Below are 19,374 nucleotides of genomic sequence, written 5' to 3' on the forward strand. Positions count from 1 at the left end.
AGGTCCATGTCGATCTTTTGTCAATGTGACCTTTTTACTGACTTAATGATTGTAGACCTTCTTTACTGTAGCTCTACTGAACCATAACCAGTTAGAATACTCATCAAGTTTTATTGGGATTACGCTGCCAGGATCGTTACTGTCAGGATATCATACCCAACCCATTTGGAACTATTATCAGCCATATTCAACTAGTTTTCTACCAGTATCAACAGCCGATAAGGGTCAGCAGATGCTTTGGGCCCCTACACATGACCATTTGCGGTCTAACTGGACAGCCAAAGTGTTGCATGTATGATTAAATTATTTGTAAAGCATATAATATACTGTAAGCCCTTTACTGAACTATCTTTAGATTTAAGATGGTAGTCTAGAACATAAAATCACACTACAGAGACAGTTTCTTCCCTGAATATTAGTAAAGACTACAGCAGTGGATTGGTGGCAGACATATATTAAATGCATTTATAAAATAATTTTTTTTACCCACGCACACTATTCAATTTTTTGTTTTATTATTTTTAATCAAATAAGAAAAACAGTTGGCTTATAAAAAAAACTGAAGTGAAAATACATTTATCACAGCATTTACACCTTTTAAACGTTTCCGTTGGCATATCAAAAGAGTAGGATGCTGGAACTGTACAACGGGATACAGAGAAGTACCAACAGTTTGCCGTTTTGAAAAATATTTTAAAATGGCTCCAGTTTTGCACTTATTTTGCCTTCACCACTCAGTTGGGTGAATATAATGATACAATTGGCTTGGACTCATTTGCGGAAAGGATTTGGCTCCTTTGACAGTAAAGGTGGGAATTTATTTCCCTGACCAGCGCAAGGCTAAGCCAATTTTTGTGTATTAACTTTTAATCTTGCCCCCCTCTTTTTATTCACTTTTGTAATTTAAGGTCTAGGTTTGATTGTGACAGTTATAGCATTAAAATAAATGCTAAAAAGTTATGAAAAAAAAAAAAAAAAAAACACCCTGTACAGTCTGAAGATGACGACATACGGTCGCTTACAAACACATTGCATTATTTGCTGTAACTGTAAGAATTCTAGTGCTGTGGGGCTCTGAACAGCACAAGGCAACTTCTCTTTGGGAGCAACGTACGCCAATTGCAAATTATTTTCTTTAAATGTTTTTGTTTTGCCTAAGAGGATTTTTCTTTACGGCTGCGAGGAGAATCTGCTCCGTTAGAAGTAACTGTTCCATTAACTCCATTTTCTGAGAATAAACAAACAAATAATAGGTCAAAATATCAAAAAAGTTTCTTTTTGAATCCTAAAACAACCTTACAATAAAATATTTCATGAACTAAGAACTCATTTTACAAATACTTTCAGGAGATTCCCATTACACAGAAAACACAATTGCATTAACGTTTGTCAATTTAAAAATGTTAGTGTTATCTAGTGAATTAATAAACCTGTTCTTCCCTTGCTTATTGTGCGTTTATTTCGCCTGCATTTATTTTTCAATTTAAGCATCTTAAACTCCTTAACTTAGAAAGCCTGCAAAATTTGCAATTGTTTTTAAGTACATAAAATGGAACAAAAACTAACTACAGATGTTATTTATAAGATTATATCAGCCCCAAACCTGTGGAAATAAGCCCAAGATTACTGCTATGAAAAAGTACTTTTTACACACACACACACACACACACACACACACACACACACACACACACACACACACACGTATTCTGTAGATGGAGAAGCAATAGACTGCTTGCAAGCAGGGCACCCAATTTTATTGGGATAATAGAGTATAAACAGCGAGTCCGATTTTCTGTGACGAGCTGTCCGTTTGACAGATTTTCAAAGCCCGCACAACATTCAGGGACTTTGAAGTGGAAAAGGTGTCAGTAAGCACCGGAACCACAATAGGCTGGATGATATGAAACGCAGACACCTCTTTAGAAAGAAATTGCCGAGTTATGAGTTCAGCTCTATCTTCATGAAAAATCAAACAGGGGCTCTTGTGAGACAACGCCCTCAATTCCGACACACGTCATACCGAAGCCAAGGCCAGCAATGTAACGGTCTTCCATGTAAGAAACTTTACATCAACCTCCTGTAAAGGCTCAAACCATTCAGATTGTAGAAACTGCAACACCACGTTGAGATTCCAAGGTGCCGTGGGAGGCACAAAGGGCGGCTGAATGTGCAGAACACCTCTCAAGAACGTCTGAACCTCAGGGAGGGACGCCAACTGTCTTTGGAAGAAAATGGACAATGCCGAGATCCGGACCTTTAAGGAACCCAGGCGTAGGCCCACATCCACTCCTGACTGCAGAAAAAGCAGAAAACGACTCAGCTGAAATTCCACCGTAGGGAATTTCCTGTTTTTACACCAAGACACATACGTCCTCCAAATCTGGTGGTAATGTTTAGACGTTACCCCTTTTCTGGCTTGGATCAGGGTAGGAATTACCCTGTCCGGAATGCCATTCCGAGCTAAAATTTGACGCTCAACCGCCATGCCGTCAAACGTAGCTGCGGTAAGTCTTGATAGACGAACGACCCCTGTTGCAGAAGATCCTCTCGAAGAGGTAGAGGACACGGATCCTCCAGCAGCATGTCCAGGAGATCTGCGTACCAAGCCTTTCTTGGCCAATCCGCAGCAATGAGAATTGCTTGAACCTTTTCTCTTTTTATTCTTTTGAGAATTCTTGGGATCAGTGGAAGTGGTGGAAACGCATACACCATCTGGTAAACCCATGGAGTCACCAAGGCATCCACCGCCACTGCCTGTGGGTCTCTAGACCTGGAACAATACCGCCTGAGTTTCTTGTTGAGACAAGAGGCCATCATGTCGATTTGTGGAATTCCCCACCGACGTGTCACGCACCCGAACACCTCCGGGTGAAGGCCCCACTATCCTGGGTAGAGGTCGTGTCTGCTGAGGAAGTCTGCTTCCCAGTTGTCTACTCCCGGAATGAAGACCGCCGACAACGCCACATTGTGTCTTTCTGCCCAGAGAAGAATCCGTGTTACCTCTGACATTAACATAGAATTTGACGGCAGATAAGAACCACTTGGCCCATCTAGTCTGCCCCTTTTTTTTTTATCCTTTAGGTAATCTCAACCCTTTTTGAACCTTAATTCGCTGTAAGGATATTCATATGCCTATCCCAAGCATGTTTAAATTGCTCTACAGTCTTAGCCTCTACCACCTCTGATGGGAGGCTATCCCACTTATCCACTTCCCTTTCTGTGAAGTAAATTTCCTTAAATTTCCCCTGAACTCCCCCCCCCCCCCCCCCTGCAGTATCAGTGTATGTCCTCGAGTTCTAATACTCCTCTTCCTTTGAAGAATGTTTCCCTCCTGAACTTTGTTAAGACCCCTGATATATTTGAAAGTTTCTATCATGTCTCCCTTTCCCTTCTCTTCTCCAAACTATACATGTTAAGATCTTTTAGCCTTTCTGGGTAAGTTTTGAGATGTAGGCCATGCACCCTTTTAGTTGCCATTCTTTGTACATGCTCCAATGCATTTATATCCTTCTGGAGATATGGTCTCCAGAACTGGACACAGTATTCCAGATGGGGCCGTACCAATGACCTATACAGTGGCATTATCACTTCTTTTTTCTTGCTACTGATTCTTCTCCCTATGCAACCAAGCATCTGACTTGCCTTTCTCATTGCTTTGTTGCACTACTTTCCTGCCTTCAAGTCACTTGAAATAGTGACTCCTAAATCCCTTTCCTCCTCAGTAGTTTCCATTATAGTACCCTTGATACTATATTTAGCCTTTAGGTTTTTGAGACCCAAGTGCACGATTTTGCATTTTTTAGCATTAAACTGTAGTTGCCACATTCTTTACCATTTCTCAAGCCTACCTAGGTCATGAGTCATTTGTCTACCCTGTTGCATATCTTTGTATCAATTGCAAAAAGGCATACTTTTCCTTCAATACCATTTGCAATATCACCAAAGATATTAAAGAGAACTGGACCAAGTACAGATCCCTGGGGTACTCCACTGGTAACATTTCCCTCCATAGATTGCACTCAATTTACTACAACTGTTTCCTATCCTGCAACCAGGTTCTTATCCATTTAACTGTTTTATAATCCACCCCCACACTTTCAAGTTTATTTAGCAGTCTGCTATGTGGGACAGTGTCAAATGCCTTACTAAAGTCTAGATATGCTACATCTACAGCTCCCCGTTGATCTAGTATTTTCGTCAGAGTCAAAAAAGTCAATAAGATTTGTTTGGCATGATCTCCCACCAGTAAATCCATGTTGTTTTGGATCCTGTAAATTGTTTGAATTAAGATATTCCACAACTCTTTATTTTAATAGTTTTTTTATTACTTTCCCTACTACTGATGTAAGGCTTACTGGTCTGTAGTTACTTGCTTCTTCCTTGCTTCCACTTTTGTTCTTTTCCAGTCCTCTGGAATGGCAGCTGTATTTAGTGACTGGTTAAATAATTCTGTTAAAGGTGTAACCAGCACATCTTTTAGCTTTTTGAGTATCCTTGGGTGTATCCCATCTGGTCCCATTGATTTATCAACTTTTAGTTTTGAAAGTTCTGTTAGGACCTTCTGCTCTGTAAATGTACTTTCATCTACCTTATTTTTATGAATGTCCTTGCAACTTAACTGGTGCCCCATCCCTTCTTCTGTAGTAAATACTGAGCAAAATTAATTATTTAGGTGATCTGCTATTGCCTTGTCTCCCTCCACCAAATGCTCACTCTCTGTCTTAAGTTTTATTATTCCTCCATTCGATTTTTTCCTTTCACTTATATACTTAAAAAAAAGTTTTGCCCCCTTTATTTACTGACTGGGCCATTCTCTCCTCAGCTTCTGCCTTTGCATGTCTGATCACTTTCTTAGCATCCTTCCGTCTGTCAAGATACACCTCTTTGTCGTTATTATTTTGAGTCTGTTTGTATTTCCTAAAAGCCATCTTTTTTGCTTCCACACTAGTTGATACAGGTTGAGTATCCCATATCCAAATATTCCGAAATACGGAATATTCCGAAATACGGACTTGTTTGAGTAAGACTGAGATAGTGAAACCTTTGTTTTTTGATGGCTCAATGTACACAAACTTTGTTTAATACACAAAGTTATTGAAAATATTGTATTAAATGACCTTCAGGCTGTGTATATAAGGTGTATATGAAACATAAATTAAGTGTGTATGTACACAAACTTTGTTTAATGCACAGTTATTAAAAATATTGGCTAAAATTACCCTCAGGCTGTGTGTATTAGGTGTATATGAAACATAAATGCATTATGTGCTTAGACTTGGGTCCTATCACCATGATATCTCCTTATGGCATGCAATTATTCCAAAAGACGGAAAAATCCGATATCCAAAATACTGCTGGTCCCAAGCATTTTGGATAAGGGATACTCAACCTGTACTTCTTTTGTGAACCACACTGGCTTCCTTTTCCTGGTGCTTTTCCTAACCCCTTTTGATACAAAGGTCTGTTGCACTTAGTATTGCACTATTCAGTTTTTCCCACCTCTCCTGCACTCCTTCCAAGTTCCTCCAGTCCACCAAGGATTCACTTAAACAGTTCCCCAATGAATCACTTAAACAGTTCCCCATTTTTGCAAAGTCAGCATTTCTAAAATCCAACACCTTTGTTTTTGTGACAGGAGTTGGATCCTGTCTTTATACTAAACCATCCTGCTTGATGATCACTGGATCCCAGGTGCTCACCCACATATATGTCTGATATCCTATCACCATTTGTAAGAATTAAATTTAATATTGAGTCTTTGCGAGTGGGCTCCCTCACCAATTGCTTGAGAGATGCTCCCTGTAAGGAATGTAGAAATGTGCCACTTGTAGCTGAACTTGCAAAAGACCCTCCCAATTGACATCAGGTAAATTAAAGTCTCCCATGATTATGACTTCTCCCTTTAAAGCCATTTTAGTGATGTCCAACCATAGGTTCCTGTCCACTGCTGGCTCTGTCCATTGCTGCTCTGCTCTTTGTTCCACCCTGTCGGTTTATGTACGTTACTGCTGTCACATTGTCCTACTAAATCTGGATTGCCTGATCTTGAAGAGGATGGGCTGCCTGCAGAAGGGTGATGTATATGGCCCTTAGTTCCAGAACGTTGATTGGAAGAGTGGTTTCCTGATTTGACCATCTTCCTTGGAAGTGTGCCCCCTGGGTGACTGCTCCCCAACCTCTGAGGCGTGCGTCTGTGGTTAGCAGAAACCAATTTTGAATCCCGAACCTTCGGCACTCGGTCAGGTGAGAAGTCTGGAGCCACCACAGAAGAGAAGTCCTGGATTTTGGCGACAGACGAATCCTCTGGTGCATGTGTAAATGCGATCCGGACCATATGTCCAACAGGTCCAGCTGGAAGGGTCTTACGTGAAACCTTCCGTACTGCAGTGCCTCGTAAGTTGCTACCATCTTTCCCAGAAGGCAAATGCAGAGATGCACCAATATCCGGGTTTGTTTTAGAACATTCCGCATCATTGACTGGATCACCACTGCCTTTTCTAATGTAAGGAACACATTCTGTACCTCCGTATCCAGTATTATCCCCAGGAACGGGAGCCTCAGAGTTGGTTCCAGGTGATATTTTGGTAGGTTCAGAATCCACCTGTGATCCCGGAGTAGTCGAGTTGAGAGGGCAATGTTGTCCAATAACTGCTCCCTGGATGGTGCTTTTATCAGCAGATCATCGAGGTACGGTATTGTTCACTCCCTGTTTGCGGAGGAGAAACATCATCTCCACCATTACCTTGGTGAATACCCTCGGAGCCGTGGAGAGGCCAAAGGGCAGAGCCTGGAACTGGTAGTGACGGAACTGGTAGTGACAGTCCTGTAAGGCAAACTGGAGATAAGCCCGATGAGGCGGCCAGATCGGGATATGAAGGTATGTATCCTTGATATCCAGAGACACCAAAAATTCCCCTTCCTCTAGACTGGAGATCACCGCTCTCAGAGACCCCATCTTGAATTTTAACACCCGTAAGTATGGGTTCAACGACTTGAGGTTTAATATGGGTCTCACCGAACCATCCGGTTTTGGTACCACAAACAGGTTGGAATAATAACCCCTGGACCGTAGCCGAGGTGGAACTGGAACAATGACCTGAGTCTGTACTAGTTTTTTAATTGCATCCTGTAAATTTATACTTGCCTCCTGAGAAGCTGGTGAGCCTGACTTGAAGAATCTGTGAGGTGGGAGTTCCTGAAACTCCAGTCTGTACCCCTGGGCGATGACCTCTTTGACACAGGGATCTTGGCATGAAGTCACCCATGTGTAACTGAAATCTCTTAATCGGGTTCCCACCTGCCTGTCTCCCAGTCAGATAGGTCCACCGTCATGCGGAAGGCTTTGAAGAAGCAGAATCGGAGTTCTGTTCCTGTGAACTTGCAGTTGCTTGTTCTATGGGTTTACCTTTATTGCCTTTGAAGGTTGTAGAAGAACCCTTGGCTTTATGTTTGAATTTTGCTGTCCGAAAGGACTGCAGAGTCGAAGCAGAGTAGGTCTTCCTAGCTGGTGGGGCTGCGGAAGGAAGATATATAGACTTATCCGCTGTAGCCTTGGATATCCACGTATCCAGTTTGTCATCAAACAGGGCCTTGCCTGTGAAAGGTAGGCTTTCCACACCCTTTCTGGAATCCCCCGTACACTGACATAGCTATAGGCCCCTGCGTGCTGACACTGCCATGGCTGTGGAGCATGCATTGAGCAATCCAATTTCTTTTATGGCTTCCACCATAAAATTTGTAGAGTCCTGTATATATTGCAGGAGTAAAATCATCGCACCTCTTGGTAAGGAATCTAACCCCTCAATTAGGTTACCTGACCATTTTGCAATGGCCCTAGTGATCCAAGCACAAGCAATAGTGGGTCTCTGGGCCACCCCCAAAGCTGTGTACAGAGATTTGAGAGTGGTCTCAATCTTGCGGTCTGCCGCATCTTTTAAGGAGGCTGCCCCCGGGACCGGTAAAACTATCTTATGTGATAATCTAGATACCAATGCGTCAACAATCGGAGGGTTTTCCCATTTTTTTCTATCGTCCTGAGGAAAATGGAAAGATGTGAGTAACCTTTTAGGGATCTGAAACTTCTTGTCAGGATTAGACCAAGTTTCTTTAATAAGGAATTTAATTCCTTAGATTCAGGGAAAGTAGCAGAGGATTTCTTTTTTACATTAACATAAGATTAAAATAAGATTCCTCATCGTCCTCTGTCACTTTGTCAGGAATGCGCAGGACATCTCTAATAGCCTCTATCAGGGCCTGTATTTCCTGTGATAAAGCTGCACCCCCCCCCCCCCCTTCCGAGTCCACCTCACCCTCCTCAACTTCAGTATCAGTCTGCATGATTTGGGCCAGTGTACGCTTTTGTGGACAAATGTGACGCTGGAATGGCCACTTAATCTCTATTTATCAGGTCATCCACAGATTGTCTTAAGTATTGCGTCTCCTTCTCATTTTGGGATATTTTATGTGAAATATTTATGATAATCGCTTTTAACGTATCCAACCATACTGGTTCGGACCCACTAGCCTGAGAATGTGTACTATCCTGAGTACACTGTAGGGATCCCCCTGAGTGAGAAAAACACTCTGCTGTGCATGAAACAAACTCCTTTGACATAATAAAATGTAAAAAGAACACACGCACATACAGGATGAATAGATTAAAAGCACAGTTAACCCACACAGAACCCCCTAGGGAGACACAATATGATGGCGCCAGCCACACAGCACCCCTATAGCTAATTAAAAGGTTAGCTGGGTCGCAAACTAAGCCCTCTTAATAAAGGCTCAGTATTCTAATACTGCTCACCCCTTTGCTATGACCTCCTGGTACCGCTGAGGCAAACTGGAGTCCTTGCGGAAAGGCTGCGCTTCCCTGCCAGTCTTAGAGCTGCAGAGGGAAAATGTCGCTGGTGAGCTGCTGGGTCTGCTCATACTGAAGCCCCGCCCCCATAATGGCACACGGTCTTACAGTTTTTTTTATACTGGCTGAGGTTTTAATGGTGCTTAACAGTGGGTTAGAACCCCTATAAGCTAGTTTGCCAGTGTGGGTAATGTAAGTAGTGGCTCAGCGCGCCCCTCACAGCGGAACACACGCACACAGCATGTCATCCTGAGCCCTGGAGCGCAGCCTGCCTGTCAGTGCTGCGCTCCACACCCTCGTGCCATTTCAGCCGGTGACCCGCTAACCGGGACACCGGCCAACTACTCACCACTCTTCTTACTTCTGGCTCTGTTAGGGATGGCGGCGTGCTGCGGGACTGTACGCTTGCCGTGGTGGGGCTTGCGAATAGGACCCACAGGAGCTCAGTGTCCTGTCAGTGGTGAACAGGACCATTAACCCTGGAGTAGGTTGGGCCTTTCCCTCCCCTAAGTCCCACGAAGCAGACAGGCTGTTTCCAAACAGCACTGTCTGAAAATAACGAACAGAAAAAATAAATGTAGAAAACTATTCAGGAGCTTCCCTAAGTGTGACCGGCTCCTCCGGGCACATTTTCTAAATTGAATCTGGTAGAAGGGGTATAGAGGGAGAAGCCAGTGCACACTATTGATTTCTTAATTTGACGAAGGCTCCTAGTGGACCTGTCTATACCCCATGGTACTAATGTGGACCCCAGTATCCTCTAGAACGTAAGAGAAATAAAGAATAGCATGTTTAGTTATATCTTCTGTGATATTACTTGCCCCATCCCTGTGTGTTATTCCACTAATCTGAAACCTTTACACAGGCTCTCAATTACAAATATATACATACACACATATATATATATATATATATATATATATATATATATATATATATGTATATACATACATATACACACACACACATATATACATACACACACATATATATATATATATATATATATATATATATACACACACATACACACATATACATACACGTACATATAAACACACACACACATTATATATGTTTTTTTTTTTTTTACATATATACATACACACACCATGTATGAACTGGGCACTACAAGAAACACACCTTTTTCCTTCCGTGAGCTCTTGCCTTTAGCGACAGGTCTTCTCTTCTGAGAGGGCTGTGGAGATGAATGCTCCCTCCATCGTCTCAGCTGGAAATTAATGAACTTCCACATCATAAATGCCTGAGTTATGCAAATAGATGCCAACACACTGATTCTGGAAACAGACAGAAGGAGGATAATTAGAGTTTACACTCTTCAGGAGCTCATTTAAAAGCGTAACAAGCTTCCACTTCTCTTTTAGTTATATTAAATATGACAGGACCAAGGCTGGTTCAGACAACCGTTGTGTTAGATAAGTTACTCATGCAGCACACCAAGCAGAGGGAGGGGATGAGTATGGATTCTCTGCCTGCACACCTCTGCTGTCCACACAAGCAACAGGGTAAACCACGGTCTCTGAAATGACTAAGCGCCATGCATGCAGTGTCTAGCGACTTGTTCTCTAGTGAAAACACACTGTCACGTTAGGTCATGGGAGAGGCATGCAGGCACTAGATACATGGCCCCCGTGGCTGCACAATTTCCAGAGGAACTTGTTTCTGCAATGTAAGGAAGGTAAGGAACATAAGGTGAAATCCATGTTTTCTCACTTATTGGCTGGATGTACTAGGTAATTAGTGGATTTAATTAGTCCTGAAAGTGTGCGATTGTCACATAATTAATGTTTAGTAAAACTTATCAATGAGTGTAAAAATAGGCATATTTAGGCACTGAGTAACAGGAATGACTGCGTATTGTAAGTATACACCTCCTACTGTAAGTGTTTATGGCTAGCAGTCATATCAAATATAGTAGGTCTTAAAAGTCTGAGTCTTTGCATTACAATTTGGTTTTTACAATTTTTTTTTCAAGATGTGACTTGCAAACAACTTAGTGGAAGCAATCAACTTATTTCTCTTATTAAGGAAATGAAGGAGATATCTTAATGATACAGCTCCTTATCGGCTGTAGATATACAATGATCCACAACGGAGAAAGTAGAAAACAATGGCTGTACTACAATAATGACACTCATATACATAGAGCAAGTACCGGATTGCTAGGATGTTGAAGTTTCCAGAACTAATGTCCAATTCCTGATTCTCTGCTCGAGAGAGTCCAAATCCAACAGTAAGGACAGACAGTATGAGTGTCAGGAGACGGCCCAGCACAAACAGAATAGCCCATAAGGTAAACCTGGCAATAGACAATCAAAATGTGTGTATTGGTAATACTGAAATATCACAGGCATACAATTAAAGAAAAAAATAAGAATTTACTTACCGATAATTCTATTTCTCGTAGTCCGTAGTGGATGCTGGGGACTCTGTCAGGACCATGGGGAATAGCGGCTCCGCAGGAGACAGGGCACAAAAATAAAGCTTTAGGATTAGGTGGTGTGTACTGGCTCCTCCCCCTATGACCCTCCTCCAAGCCTCAGTTAGGATACTGTGCCCGGACGAGCGTACACAATAAGGAAGGATTTAGAATCCCGGGTAAGACTCATACCAGCCACACCAATCACACCGTATAACTTGTGATCTGAACCCAGTTAACAGTATGACAAACGTAGGAGCCTCTGAACAGACGGCTCACAACAAATAACAACCCGATTTTTTTGTAACAATAACTATGTACAAGTATTGCAGACAATCCGCACTTGGGATGGGCGCCCAGCATCCACTACGGACTACGAGAAATAGAATTATCGGTAAGTAAATTCTTATTTTCTCTAACGTCCTAAGTGGATGCTGGGGACTCCGTCAGGACCATGGGGATTATACCAAAGCTCCCAAACGGGCGGGAGAGTGCGGATGACTCTGCAGCACCGAATGAGAGAACTCAAGGTCCTCCTCAGCCAGGGTATCAAATTTGTAGAATTTTGCAAACGTGTTTGCCCCTGACCAAGTAGCAGCTCGGCAGAGTTGTAATGCCGAGACCCCCCGGGCAGCCGCCCAGGATGAGCCCACTTTCCTTCTGGAATGGGCCTTGACAGATTTAGGTTGTGGCAAGCCTGCCACAGAATGTGCAAGTTGAATTGTGCTACAAATCTAACGAGCAATCGTCTGCTTAGAAGCAGGAGCACCCATCTTGTTGGGTGCATACAATATAAACAGTGAGTCAGACTTTCTGACTCCCGCCGTTCTTGAAATATATATTTTCAATGCCCGGACCACGTCCAACAACTTGGAATCCTCCAACTCGTTAGTAGCCGCAGGCACCACAATAGGCTGGTTCAGGTGAAACGCTGACACCACCTTAGGCAGAAAATGAGGACGCGTCCGCAGTTCTGCCCTGTCCGTATGGAAAATCAGATATGGGCTCTTATATGATAAAGCCGCCAATTCTGATACTCTCCTGGCTGAAGCCAGGGCCAGTAGCATGGTTACTTTCCATGTAAGATACTTCAACTCCACCGATTTGAGCGGCTCAAACCAATGGGATTTGAGAAAATCCAAGACTACATTAAGATCCCACGGTGCCACTGGGGGCACAACCGGGGGCTGTATATGTAGTACTCCTTTTACAAAAGTCTGGACTTCAGGAACTGAAGCCAATTCTTTCTGGAAGAAAATCGACAGGGCCGAAATTTGAACCTTAATGGACCCCAATTTGAGGCCCATAGACAATCCTGTTTGCAGGAAATGTAGGAATCGACCCAGTTGAAATTCCTCCGTGGGGGCCTTCCTAGCCTCACACCACGCAACATATTTTCTCCAAATGCGGTGATAATGTTGTGCAGTCACCTCCTTCCTGGATTTTACCAGTGTAGGAATGACCTCTTCCGGAATGCCTTTTTCCCTTAGAATTCGGCGTTCAACCGCCATGCCGTCAAACGCAGCCGCGGTAAGTCTTGGAATAGACACGGTCCCTGCTGAAGCAGGTCCCGTCTTAGTGGTAGAGGCCACGGATCCTCCGTGAGCATCTCTTGAAGTTCCGGGTACCAAGTTCTTCTTGGCCAATCCGGAGCCACTAGTATCGTTCTTACTCCCTTTTGCCGTATAATTCTCAGTACTTTTGGTATGAGAGGCAGAGGAGGGAACACATACACTGACTGGAACACCCACGGTGTTACCAGAGCGTCCACAGCTATTGCCTGAGGATCTCTTGACCTGGCGCAATACCTGTCCAGTTTTTTGTTGAGGCGGGACGCCATCATATCCACCATTGGTTTTTCCCAACGGTTCACAATCATGTGGAAGACTTCTGGATGAAGTCCCCACTCTCCCGGGTGTAGATCGTGTCTGCTGAGGAAGTCTGCTTCCCAGTTGTCGACTCCCGGAATGAATACTGCTGACAGTGCTATCACATGATCTTCCGCCCAGCGAAGAATCCTTGCAGCTTCTGCCATTGCTGTCCTGCTTCTTGTGCCGCCCTGTCTGTTTACGTGGGCGACTGCCGTGATGTTGTCCGACTGGATCAACACCGGCTGACCCTGAAGCAGGGGTTTTGCCAGACTTAGAGCATTGTAAATCGCTCTTAGCTCCAGTATATTTATGTGAAGAGACATCTCCAGGCTTGACCATACTCCCTGGAAGTTTCTTCCCTGTGTGACCGCTCCCCAGCCTCTCAGACTGGCATCCGTGGTCACCAGGACCCAGTCCTGTATGCCGAATCTGCGGCCCTCTAACAGATGAGCACTCTGCAACCACCACAGAAGAGACACCCTTGTCCGTGGCGATAAGGTTATCCGCTGATGCATCTGCAGATGCGATCCGGACCATTTGTCCAGCAGATCCCACTGAAAAGTTCGTGCGTGGAATCTGCCGAATGGAATCGCTTCGTAAGAAGCCACCATCTTTCCCAGGACTCTTGTGCATTGATGCACAGACACTGTCCCTGGTTTTAGGAGGTTCCTGACAAGTTCGGATAACTCCCTGGCTTTCTCCTCCGGAAGAAACACCTTTTTCTGAACCGTGTCCAGAATCATTCCCAGGAACAGCAGACGTGTCGTCGGGGTCAACTGAGATTTTGGAAAATTCAGAATCCACCCGTGTTGTTGCAGCACTAGTTGGGTTAGTGCTACTCCGTCTTCCAGCTGTTCTCTGGACCTTGCCCTTATCAGGAGATCGTCCAAGTAAGGGATAATTAATACGCCTCTTCTTCGTAGAAGGATCATCATTTCGGCCATTACCTTGGTAAAGACCCGAGGTGCCGTGGACAATCCAAACGGCAGCGTCTGAAACTGATAATGACAGTTTTGCACCACGAACCTGAGGTACCCTTGATGTGAAGGGCAAATTGGGACATGCAGGTAAGCATCCTTTATGTCCAGGGACACCATAAAGTCCCCTTCTTCCAGATTCGCTATCACTGCTCTGAGTGACTCCATCTTGAACTTGAATTTTTGTATGTACAGGTTCAAAGATTTCAGATTTAGAATAGGTCTTACCGAGCCGTCCGGCTTCGGTACCACAAATAGCGTGGAGTAATACCCCTTTCCCTGTTGTAGGAGGGGTACCTTGACTATCACCTGCTGAGAAAACAGCTTGTGAATGGCTTCCAATACCGTCGCCCTGTCTGAGGGAGACGTTGGCAAAGCAGACTTTAGGAACCGGCGAGGGGGAGACTTCTCGAATTCCAACCTGTAACCCTGAGATACTACCTGCAGAATCCAGGGGTCCACCTGTGAGCAAGCCCACTGTTCGCTGAAATTCTTGAGTCGACCCCCCACCGCTCCTGAGTCCGCTTATAAGGCCCCAGCGTCATGCTGAAGGCTTTGCAGAACCCTGGGAGGGCTTCTGTTCCTGGGCAGGGGCTGCTTGCTGCCCTCTCTTACCCCTTCCTCTGCCCCGAGGCAGATATGACTGTCCTTTTGTCCGCTTGTTCTTATAGGACCGAAAGGACTGCGGCTGAAAAGACGGTGTCTTTTTCTGTTGGGAGGGGGTCTGAGGTAAAAAAGTGGATTTTCCGGCAGTTGCCGTGGCCACCAGATCCGATAGACCGACGCCAAATAAATCCTCCCCTTTATACGGCAATACTTCCATATGTCGTTTGGAATCCGCATCACCTGACCACTGTCGCGTCCATAAACTCCTTCTGGCAGATATGGACATCGCATTTACTCTCGATGCCAGAGTGCAAATATCTCTCTGCGCATCTCGCATATAAAGGAAAGCATCCTTTAATTGCTCTATAGTCAATAAAATACTGTCCCTATCCAGGGTATCAATATTTTCAGTCAGGGAATCCAACCAGACGACCCCAGCACTGCACATCCAGGCTGAGGCGATGGCTGGTCGCAGTATAACACCAGTATGTGTGTATATACTTTTTAGGGTAGTTTCCAGTCTCCTATCCGCTGGATCCCTGAGGGCGGCCGTATCAGGAGACGGTAACGCCACTTGTTTTGATAAGCGTGTGAGCGCCTTATCCACCCTAGGGGGTGTTTCCCAGCACGCCCTAACCTCTGGCGGGAAAGGGTATAATGCTAATAACTTTTTTGAAATTAGCATTTTTCTATATGGGTTAACCCACGCTTCATCACATACATCATTTAATTCCTCTGATTCAGGAAAAACTACAGGTAGTTTTTTCACCCCCCACATAATACCCCTTTTTGTGGTACTTGCAGTATCAGAGATATGCAAAGCCTCCTTCATTGCCGTGATCATATAACGTGTGGCCCTACTTGAAAATACGTTTGTTTTATCACCGTCGACACTAGATTCAGTGTCTGTGTCTGGGTCTGTGTCGACCGACTGAGGTAAAGGGCGCTTTACAGCCCCTGACGGTGTCTGAGACGCCTGGGCAGGTACTAACTGGTTTGCCGGCCGTCTCATGTCGTCAACTGATTTTTGTAATGTGCTGACATTATCACGTAATTCCATAAACAAAGCCATCCATTCCGGTGTCGACTCCCTGGGGGGTGACATCACCATTATCGGCAATTGCTCTGCCTCCACGCCAACATCGTCCTCATACATGTCGACACACACGTACCGACACACAGCAGACACACAGGGAATGCTCTTATCGAAGACAGGACCCCACTAGCCCTTTGGGGAGACAGAGGGAGAGTTTGCCAGCACACACCCAAGCGCTATAATATATATGGGAACAACCTTATATAAGTGTTGTTCCTTATAGCAGCTTAAATATATCCAATATATCGCCAAAAAATGCCCCCCCTCTCTGTTTTACCCTGTTTCTGTAGTGCAGTGCAGGGGAGAGTCCTGGGAGCCTTCCTCACAGCGGAGCTGAGCAGGAAAATGGCGCTGTGTGCTGAGGAGAATAAGCCCCGCCCCCTATTTCGGCGGGCTTTCCTCCCGTAGTTTTAGATAACTGGCATGGGTTAAATACATACATATAGCCTTAATGGCTATATGTGATGTATTCTTTTGCCATAAGGTATTAAAATATTGCTGCCCAGGGCGCCCCCAGTAGCGCCCTGCACCCTCCGTGACCGCTTGGTGTGAAGTGTGTGACAACTATGGCGCACAGCTGCAGTGCTGTGCGCTACCTTCATGAAGACTGAAGAGCCTTCTGCCGCCTGTTTCCGGACCTTCAATCTTCAGCATCTGTAAGGGGGGTCGGCGGCGCGGCTCCGGGACGAACCCCAGGGTGAGACCTGTGTTCCGACTCCCTCTGGAGCTAATGGTGTCCAGTAGCCTAAGAATCCAATCCATCCTGCACGCAGGTGAGTTGAAATTCTCTCCCCTAAGTCCCTCGATGCAGTGAGCCTGTTGCCAGCAGGACTCACTGAAAATAAAAAACCTAAAAAACTTTTTCTAAGCAGCTCTTTAAGAGAGCCACCTAGATTGCACCCTGCTCGGACGGGCACAAAAACCTAACTGAGGCTTGGAAGAGGGTCATAGGGGGAGGAGCCAGTACACACCACCTAATCCTAAAGCTTTATTTTTGTGCCCTGTCTCCTGCGGAGCCGCTATTCCCCATGGTCCTGACGGAGTCCCCAGCATCCACTTAGGACGTTAGAGAAAATAAAAACATATAGGAACTACTATGGCAATCACCAAGATCTCTAGTTTAACCTTACTAACAGAAGTATACTTTTGAACAGATACAATGTCCCCAGTACATTTTTATTGTTAGCTATGACAAAGTCAGTAAGGCCAGTGTTATACATAGAGAGCGATGTGTATTTACATCTCTACACCACATAAGGATCTAATCATCACATGGTTAAAACGGATCAAACGTACCCTTTCTGATACTTTTCATTACTGAAGTAAAAAAGACGAGACATGTGGAAAAGGAACTCAACGAAGTAATGAAGAACCAGAAGTACAAGGCCAAGATGATTGAGGCTGTAAAAGAGGAACACTGTAATTAACAGACAACCGCAATTCGATACATACATGTTACAATCACTGTTGAGCAGATTGGATTTGTGACACGTTCCTAGGAGTGGAGGCAACCAACCTACAGAGAAACGCTACTAATGAAGCAGAATCTGCTCAAAGCGCTTACATACAATCCATGGAATTTGATGCATGGTATCTTCATGTATCATAGGGCTATAATCTGTATCCATCATACCATTACTTAAGCTGGGCATACATGCTACAATTATCTAGCTGAGCCTCCCTATATTGATGGATCGCCCATATATTTGTAATTTGATGCATGGTATCTTCATGTATCATAGGGCTATAATCTGTATCCATCATACCATTACTTAAGCTGGGCATACATGCTACAATTATCTAGCTGAGCCGCCCTATATTGACGGATCGCCCATATATTTGTACAGTGGTTGCGGCCAACTGATCCGAATATATCGATCTGTCTAAGTTGAAAGTCGACTGCATCAAGCAGTGTATGCATTGCTGCAGACAACTGACAGACATTCCCCTGTTCCTTCACCGGGAAATAACGGGGAAATGTTGCTTACCCAGGGGAGGTAAATGATAAAATGGAGAGAGTTAAAGTACCAGCCAATCCGCTGGCCATGATAACTGCAAGGAGTCGGGCAGCCAGGTAAAAGGTTTGTCTGTCTGACAGGCATTTTATCTGCGTGTATATACCCAGCTTTATATTTTACGTTAAACCTGTAACTGCTTAACAGCCAGATCTCTACACATATATAGCAGTATACTTACTTTAATATGTATGCGCCTATAATATGAAAGAGGTAAAGTCCAATATAAACCAGCTGACGGGGAATATCTTCCTAAATAAAAGGGAAATTAAACGGTCAGAATCATTAACAGATTCATTGTATTTCTCGATTATAACGCTATACAGAGATGATTCAGATGTCCTCCTGATTTGGCCAGAAACAACATATCGGTCCGAGATCATTCTAGTGTGTACTACCCACCCCAACGTTTCTGTAATTGTATGGAGCCATAATCACTCTCTATGGACTGAAAATTCAAACTTACCTTTTTAGTTTTCTGGAAATAAAGCTCAGGAAAGGAATGAAGCCAGTACGCCAATTGGGAAACGTAGAAAAACTTCATCTGGAATCTGATGGGGAAAAAAACAAACACAAAAATAATTCCTGAGTGATACTAGTGGGAGTGCCACAAGTGAGCCAAAAGCAAAGCGCAAACTCAGTCATTAGTCACCCCGCATCTGTACCCCGGAAACATCCAGGATGTGCATGCGTCACATACTTTCACTGGCACATTCTCATCCACATAGCTACTTCATTGCTAATCATATTGATAGTCCAGCACTGCTTAGTAAACCTATGAATAGTCTAGAGTGCAGAACTGCAACAGGTAGCAGAGTGGAACACCGCAATGGGGAGGAAAATACAGAAGAGGTGGGCTCCAATGGAGTAAGTATGCTGGGAGTTCCTGTCATCACAATAATTTAGTTTTAAGAAATTAAAATATCTGAAACATGGGTTAAGGCTAAACATACATACAGTGGTGGAAATAGGGAGTGGACGGACCAGATGTAAAAATATATTTCCTCCCCATCTCCAATTTTCATTTATATCTATATCTAGATATCTATATATCTATCTATATGTATGGTGACTTGTTGAAATACAGTCTGCTACATGTTAAGTCTCCGAGTGCCGCAGTACTGTTTTCCCGCCCTATATATATATATATATGTATATATATATATATATATATATATATCTCTATATATATATATATATATATATATATATATATATATATATATATATATATCTCTATATATATATATATATATATATATATCTCTCTATATATATATATATATATATATATATATATATCTCTATATATATATATATATATATCTCTCTATATCTCTCTATATGTATATATATATCTCTCTCTCTCTTATATATATATATATATATGTATATATATACCAAAACAGACGGGCGGCACTCAGAGCTTATAGTCAAATGTAGGCGTGCAGTGACTTTATTGTCATGAAGACTTCAAATATATATATATATATATATTATGAAGCA

At 43.6% G+C, this 19,374-nt stretch overlaps 1 protein-coding gene across 2 annotated transcripts in view; it reads right to left on the reverse strand.

Annotated features, from left to right (window-relative positions):
* Positions 1-498: 498 nt before the first annotated feature.
* Positions 499-19,374, reverse strand: part of TRAM1 (translocation associated membrane protein 1) — a 62,962-nt gene continuing 44,086 nt past the window's right edge. For both annotated transcript variants that reach the window (XM_063923894.1, XM_063923895.1), the window contains exons 6-11: positions 18,335-18,419; positions 18,050-18,120; positions 17,150-17,254; positions 11,040-11,183; positions 10,007-10,161; positions 499-1,228 (exon numbers count right to left, since the gene is read on the reverse strand). In XM_063923894.1, the coding sequence (XP_063779964.1) occupies positions 1,155-1,228; positions 10,007-10,161; positions 11,040-11,183; positions 17,150-17,254; positions 18,050-18,120; positions 18,335-18,419 (634 nt within the window). In that variant the 3' untranslated portion in view covers positions 499-1,154. The remainder of the gene's footprint in view (positions 1,229-10,006; positions 10,162-11,039; positions 11,184-17,149; positions 17,255-18,049; positions 18,121-18,334; positions 18,420-19,374) is intronic.

The sequence above is a fragment of the Pseudophryne corroboree genome, chromosome 5, assembly GCF_028390025.1.
Source record: "Pseudophryne corroboree isolate aPseCor3 chromosome 5, aPseCor3.hap2, whole genome shotgun sequence".
In the NCBI taxonomy this organism is placed as follows: Eukaryota; Metazoa; Chordata; class Amphibia; order Anura; family Myobatrachidae; genus Pseudophryne; species Pseudophryne corroboree.